Here is a 7,863-nt window from a genome sequence, read left to right as displayed (position 1 = left end):
TATATATATATATATACTATGCCTTGATCCTGAACGCGTGAGCTTGTCTCGTTGTGAGAATTTTGCTTCAATACGAATGAATACGAGTTTTCTGAGATTGTCATACTTCTCTGAAACAAACGTTAATGAACGCGGGATCGATGGTCTGTGACTTTCAACAGTTCGTTAAAACCAGATGCTGCTTCAACAATCAGTATTTAGCAAACGTCGGCGGAGCGAAAAGAATTGTATTTCAGGGCTTGTCAAAGATTTAATGGACATTCCATTAAATCGATACGTTCTTTCTTTCATAATAGATATATCCACCTTTTCCCACACAACGTCACACAACACACGCTAAGCGACTCCATCTACGTTCAGACTCCCTCTCACTTTATATATTTTTCCTCTGACTTTTCAATTATCGAACTTCTCTTTCATTTTATTGATATTATCCGTTACATTTGAACCATTAACTCATTTTGTAATTTGTAAACAAAAGCGATAAAGTATGTGCAGCTTTTCGTTGAAAATATCGAATACCTTTTGTATAAATAGCCAAGTTAAATTATTCGGTATTTGCAAAAAGAGGTGCAAGGCATGATATATAATTTTTATAACATAAACTCGATAACTGATATGAAAATATAATCTATATTTTACATGTTTATGTACGATGCGAAAATACAGAAAAGCCCTGTTAATAAATTCATCTGCTATTTGCTCCTTCGTGGTATCAATTAAATCGCTCCCTTCGATCGAGCCAATAAAATATTACCGCGAATTACCGTTATATTATTGATTATATTATTGGCTATATTATTGATACTTTTCCCACTATTTAGCACAAAAAAGGTGTTCCATTGACAGTCAGGTTTACACGCAATCAAGAGATCTTGATAATCTCTCTTTTGAATAAAGTGACATCGAGTATACAGAGTCGCGCGCGAGTTCTGCTTCTTGAAAGTAAGATCTAGCATATAAAATTGTGATTCGCCGCATCTTATGTCCATTACTGATTATCTCATCGCGAAAACGACATAGACAAATACGAACATGGCAATGGGATTCTAGAATCCTCTCCTAGGTGTTTCTAATCCCCATGCCGCGCAACCGCTCCGAAGACGATGACGACAACGAAGGTGTGCCTCGCGTGTCCGAGAGCAGCGAAAGATGCGACAATCAGACCCCTTCTGTGTCAAAGGTCGACCTCCGGTGAAGACACCTGGTCGGGCCCATTACGGAGGGCGGGAACAAACGTTTGGCCGTCGAAAGCGTATAATGGGACCACGATTAACTCCGATTCACTCCGAAAGCCCGCAGTAGAACGCATTTCTTTTTCCAATATTTCAGATGTCCTCGCAGCATCCGAATGTAGAAGCTTCTTCGGAACGTCGCCTTGCGTGCCTTGCAAAAAAACGTTCTATATTGCAAAAGTGATATCAGAAATCTAACGTTACCAACTGAAAATTCACGTTTGAAATAAATATTCTAGATAGTCAAATCTTGGGATTTTTACAGATTCTGATACCTGACTCGGATCGGAATATGTTTAGCCACTTTATCTTAGATACAAATATCTCGAGAATTCATTTTTGAAAAACGTTTCAAATAAAAGTTGTAACGTTTGAAAGGGAGATGAGTATTTAGATTTTGAGTCCAGATGGGCCAATCCTCATTAAATCCTACAACTTTTATTGAAATATTTTTTTTCAGTAATGCATACTCAAGATACTTTGTGTCTAAGTTAAAATGATCAAACAAGTCGGATATAGAATTCATAGAATCCCAAGATTTGACCATCTAGGATACTTATTCTAAATCTTTTAATTGATAACGTCAATTTTCTGATATCATGTTTGCAATGTAACATGTTTTCTTGTCAGATACATCTATTTTCATCACTGTTGCTCTTTCTTCTTCTCATGGGTTTATTATTTCACTGTTCATGCGTCTCCTCGAATTTCTCGAACAGAACGTTTGGAATATCCTGATATTATTCGACTTCTTTTTAAATTCAAACGGTGTCTGTATCGCTCGTCGTACACCGGATTACACGCAAAGCGACAGCTGAAGCATTCTGCATTCGATGTGCTACACCGAACACATATGCACATCGACTTTATTCCTTACCTGTATTATATCTTATGGGATTTGTTTACACTTGGCGAAGCGCACGGATCAATAATCGTCGCTTTTAGCGCTGGATATTACTCCGTTTTCGCTCCTATAAGAGATCGCACAGCAAAGGATACTGTCATCCGCAAGTCCAAAATTGATCTTACTCCACATAGCTCTCAAGACGAGTTTTTTTCTGTTCGTTTTTTTTTTCTCGACCATAGTAGATCCGTAGTTTTCACACGATCCGCTAGTTATTTGCGTGAAGTATCAATCGAGCTGTGGGACACGCTCGCTAAATCGCTGCAGTATAGTTCGCCCCATCGCATCACCCCATGCCATTTAAATGTCGTAGCACGTAGCGTGTTTATTTAAATTTTATATCGATCTCATGATATCTGCATATATCCAAGCTCATCTCCAAACTCTCTTACGCTTTTTTTATGCAACACATATTAGATTCGCGTAACGAGATATGCGCCTGTGCCTCGCGGCAAAATAATGGAAGGTTTCCTGTCCTCTCGGAGGAGTGTTTCAAACTGATTAAAAACTAAAATAAAACGATATTTCAAGTGTCATCCGTAAAAATTAATCGTCAGAGAACGAGCACGTGTTACGAGTATGACACTTTATCGGGAGTTTGATTTAGTCATAACGATTTTTCGAAAATATACAGTGCGGTTTGTCGTGATTTTATCGCGGGGCACAAAAGTGCATGATGATAATGCTCTATCGTTTTGTCCATTCGCTCGGATGCGTATCGTACAATTGGCGGAAGCGACATTCGCGATTAATCCATTATTTATTAACGTTCGATCCATTGACGCGTGCGACACGTGCGTTCGAGAGAAGCGATGAGTCTCAGAATCATCTTGTCATGATGCCTCTATCATTTCCGCGCCTCCATTTTCGCCCATCTTCCTCCTCCTCCCATCCTCTCATTCATTAATGATCCACCCACACCGCAAATTATATTACCTCGGTAAATTAAAATGAAAGCGAAAGCGAATTAATCAAAGCAAAAAAAAAAAAGAAAGAAAAAAAAGAGAAATAAGCAAAGACAAATACAAAGCCCAGCGATCCTCGGTTCACGGCGACCGATTTAATTAATCGATTTCTTTTGTTCTGTTCCGGTCGACGTGTTAGATGGTCCGACAAATGTGAAGGTCAACATCTTTCTCCGCTCTATCAGCAAAATAGATGATTATAATATGGTGAGTGCAATATACAAGTAATCATCAACAAGGCCTTACAGTCTGTATATCCTCACATATTGTGTACAATTATATTAAAACGTCACGTGTATATGATGCCGTAAGATTTGCACTTCTCTGTACTTGTATCTGTATTACGTGTATATGTATACGTATATATGCATATATATATATTATCAGTCTCATCTCCCGCGCGCGTGACATCTCTGCACACGTACATACGTATTATACATGTATATGCATACTCTCGTGCGTCGCGCTGACAATGGATGTGTGCTAATCGCACCTCGTTGATTTTTCTCGATGTCATTAACTGTCATGTTAAGTCTATATACATACATATTATACAGGCCGTCCCGGCTTTATCGTGCCCGGGTTCGATGCATGGAGTTTTTGGCTGAATTCAGGAGTCGGTCTCTTCTTCAAAGGAAAGAGAGCAGGAAGGAGAAACGGATTGGCGATATCGAAATCTTAATGCGAATTCTATGTCGCAAGGGAATACGACACATGGATGATTCATGTCTGTTGTTTTAATTTAACAGACTCGAATGTATTCGAACATTGAAATTAATCGAGAGGTTTTCGTTAAGGAGAAATCGACTTGGGATTGGCTGAAGAATCCGCGGTGACAAAGCACGGTGAAGCTGTCACTGAAACTCTAGATATATCGAAGTAGCGCAAAGTATCCTCCATTTTCGACTAATACCTCCATTTTGTACCAATAATACTAAGCGCTTATTGGACTAGGTCGAAAATGGCGGTCGAAACAGCCAATAGGAAAGTTGTCGGCATTTCGGCTCGGATAGAAAGATTGCGCTACTTTGGTACATCTAGAGCTTTAGCTGTGTCGCGCCTGCAGTGTACGATCAGTAATTTGTCTGTTGCTGTATAGGATGCTTTCCATTTGAACATGACACAAGTCGGTACGAGTGTCGTTCTGCCTTTCTTGACATTCAGGAAGTAACAAGATAAAACGACGCTTTGTGTTGATCTGCGTCATCAAGTGAAAAGCACCCATACTGATCGTACGAACGTTCGATTGATTGTACGTTGCAACCACGTCTTGTGCCTTGTTGGAACCTTTGGCTATAGAGAGACTGACCAACATGTGCCCGCGTGAGCGGCGAAGGACAATCATTCGCAAGTTCAATTCAAAATGCGTTCCGAGACACGTTGCGGGCCTCAGGTTTGCTCGCCGAACAAACGAGAGATAGTAAGCTCGATATACACGCACATACGCACACGCACATTCACATGCACACGCACGCGTGTCTCTGCCTCGTTGATTGCAAATGCAAATGATATCTGCACAGAGAGAATTATTATTTTTAATTTACCCTGAAAATATAATAATAATTGTGATACAATACAATATTTTAAAGATTTTTACCATGTACTTCAATAAAATTGATTAAACTTATTTTATACTTTATTATAGTTTTATTAATGAATGGAAGAGAGATTTATATTAAAATTCCTCGAAATACAATGTTGTCCCACGACTATCATATTTTCAGAGTATAAACTCTAAGAAAAAATTCTCTCCGTATGGAGGTCGTGGTCAACGTTAAGTTTAGTGGCCCAAAGTGGAACAAGAAAGTCAAAACGATGTCATATCGACTGGTTATTGATCGAATTTATGTTATTTTTTTTTTATCATAATTCAGTCAATGTGATATTATTTGGACTTCTTGTTCTTCAAGGATGGGTTTCGCACGATTCCTTGGAATTCTGTGTCAAGATGAGAGTAGGCAACCGATATTCTTCAGTCGCGCGAGACTGGAGGGTGATCTTTGTTACTTACTCAAAGCTATGTATAACACATCTTTTGTCGGAGAGGGATATTTATATCCCACGATAGGCGGAAAAATGAATACGAACGATAAACTTCATATGAATATGTACGAGCGATAAATTTCACATGGTTCAATGCATTACAGAGTTCTTGATATTACGGTAATCATTGCCATTCTTTTGTTGATTCATTGATATACGTCAGACACGATTTCGGATGGAAACTCCATCATAAATGACGTCCAGTCGAATTCTTCTCGACATCGCGGTTCGAACATTGATTTTTCTATTTTCCCAGCCGTCGCGCGGAACTCGTCGAGATAATTGGCATTCTGTTTCGACGAATCAGAGACTCGTTACGCTTTACACGCCAGCATCACACGATAAAAAAACAAAAACGATATTTGTTCACATATCCCTCTTCCTATTTTCGCTATTCGGACATCATTCGCTTGTAATCATTAAACTGAACCACGGGATAAATATTACATCGGAATCGTTTACGCGTTGAAGGTGTTGCAAGAAAAAAAATCGGTCGTTCAATTTTAGGCCATGCAAGAACCGTCCCTTTCTGTCGTCTTTCTTCGTCTTCTTCTTTCGCTTCTCTCTTTCTCTCTCTCTCTCTCTCTCTCTCTCTCTCTCTCTCTCTCTTTCTCTTTTTCTGTCTCTTTTTCTGTCTCCTTTATTTCTTTCATATATCACATTCTCATAAGTACGGGCACGTTCGGCATTGCTTATCCTGACAAATATTTGTCTGAATGAGCACATCGTCGCTTAGGAATAAATTCAAGAGGGATGGGAGGGAAATTCGCGTGGGAATAATGCGGCTGTTAGAATTTTCATTGTGAGCAAATATATCGGAGACGGTAATGGCGAGACGAGGATACAAACGCGTCAAGACGGAAGATCGTAACCCGTTCTCCGTAAAGAGCGCACGAAGAAAGCGCATTGTGAATGCACATTGTTTAAGCGGCGCCTACAGTAAGATTTTAGGACGTAAAACTCAAGTCTAAGCCTTAAAAGTTATAAGAAATTGATCAGTCAATCAAGTGTGAGAAGAATAATCGACTACGATATTTTCAATCGATAGTCGATTCTTATCTCAAGACCGTCTTAAGTAATGTTTTAAAACGCTAATATGACCCTCTTATTGGTTCGTGACAGAACCTCCAAGACAGAACTTAAGACGGTCTTGAATATAAGAACTGACTATGAATACCGACTTATTGGATTGGTCAGTTTCTTACGACTTAGGACTTAAGCTTAAGTTTTATGCTTTAAAATCTCATTGTAGACACGCGAAACAAAATTTAACACGTGAGGCTGCTCATCGGCGAGGAAAATGGAATACGGACGAATCGCCGAGCAAGCTGATTGGCAGTATTGGCTCCGAAATCTCGTGGAACCCTCTGTGACCTAAACAAAACTTTGAAACAATGTCTGACGACGGCGAGTCGGAAGTCCCGATTAAAGTTAAAAAAAGAGAAAAAAGCTTCTCTGATGTGATCAAGGAAATTAGTAGAGCAAATTTGTGTGAAGGACGTAATGTGAAAACTTTTAACTTTAATTGAATTTTCTTTCCGGCTATATATATGTCTTTATGTATATGTATATATATATATGTGTGTGTGTGTGTGTGTGTGTGTGTGTGTGTGTGTGTGTGTGTGTGTGTGTGTGTGTGTGTGTGTGTGTATATCCCATTTTATCTTTCATCTAGCAATAAAGTATTATAATATTTTTTATATTTCAATATTTCTCTTTCGCGATTCTTGATATTCATAATCATCGAGCTAATTATAAAATTACATTTATTGTAATAATATAAAAAAATGAGAGAGATCAACTTTAATAACAACTGTTAAATATTACGCCGTTCTTTTCTCGGATATGAACGTGTTGAAAAGAAATAAAAGTCAGAACAATAATGACACGGTCCATAGAGGGTTCGCGAGCATTATTTTTCGCGACATATCCCACTATCCCATTGCCATCAAGACAATTGCCGGAACAACAGAGTGACGATATATAATACTTTCTTACTCGCTAAAAATGACCCATTTCACAAGGGGGATCGAGAGAGACTCGACCAATTAGCCTTTTGTCGCCTCGCGATAATCGAGTTGTGCTTCTCTACCCGTGTAAGTTGGAGTGCATCTGCACTCCAGACACGTTTAAATATCTCGTGCGATTTCCCAAGGGGGGAGGGGTGGGGGAGGGGGGAGTGGGAGGGACAGTAACAAATCGCCGTTTCCGCGTTAATTACAGACGACGCGAGAAAAAGGAGCACTCGTTTCGTCGAGCGGCCGGCTTAAACGGCAAATATATTGCCCTAAGTGCGCGTAATTCGAGAATTTTGCCCGTAAGAAAGGTAGAGATAGCGATGACTGTCGTTCGTTAAAAGGTAAGAGCCAGGGAAAAATTACGAGCCAGCTGTTACCGCGCGCAACAGCTTCCGGTACAACGGTAGTCTGAAATATCGGCGGCTATCTTTATCTTTATATTACGGCCGCAGGATCGTTTTCGACGTAAATTCGAGGGCTACATTGCGATTACCCTCCCCATTTTTCTCTTCCCTTTTTTAAATATATAGAACACTTTGATGATTTTTTGGATGCTTTGCATTTGTCATTGTGTAGCATAAAATTGAGATATTTACTGTGTGCTAGATCTTATACGTCAGGATTATGTATGAAATCCCTCTCGACGTGTCGTTGTGTTATTGGTATTTATTATATATAATTTTATGTCATCATCGTAA

General features: G+C 39.3%; 1 protein-coding gene across 10 annotated transcripts in view; it reads left to right on the top strand.

The window, feature by feature from the left end:
• Nucleotides 1-7,863, top strand: part of LOC108691567 (glutamate-gated chloride channel) — a 77,493-nt gene that overhangs the window by 61,341 nt on the left and 8,289 nt on the right. For 8 of the 10 annotated variants that reach the window (XM_018199365.1, XM_018199362.1, XM_018199364.1 and 5 more), the window contains one exon: nucleotides 3,244-3,311. The exons of 1 other annotated variant lie outside the window; for it this stretch is intronic. In XM_018199365.1, the coding sequence (XP_018054854.1) occupies nucleotides 3,244-3,311 (68 nt within the window). Of the gene's footprint in view, nucleotides 1-3,243; nucleotides 3,312-7,863 lie in introns of those variants that run through there. One more of the 10 variants, XM_018199361.1, reaches the window with a different exon arrangement.

Source organism: Atta colombica, unplaced genomic scaffold (assembly GCF_001594045.1).
Source record: "Atta colombica isolate Treedump-2 unplaced genomic scaffold, Acol1.0 scaffold47, whole genome shotgun sequence".
In the NCBI taxonomy this organism is placed as follows: domain Eukaryota; kingdom Metazoa; phylum Arthropoda; class Insecta; order Hymenoptera; family Formicidae; genus Atta; species Atta colombica.
The sequence above is the reverse complement of the archived record's forward strand: the minus strand, read 5'-3'. Positions and strand labels throughout refer to the sequence as shown.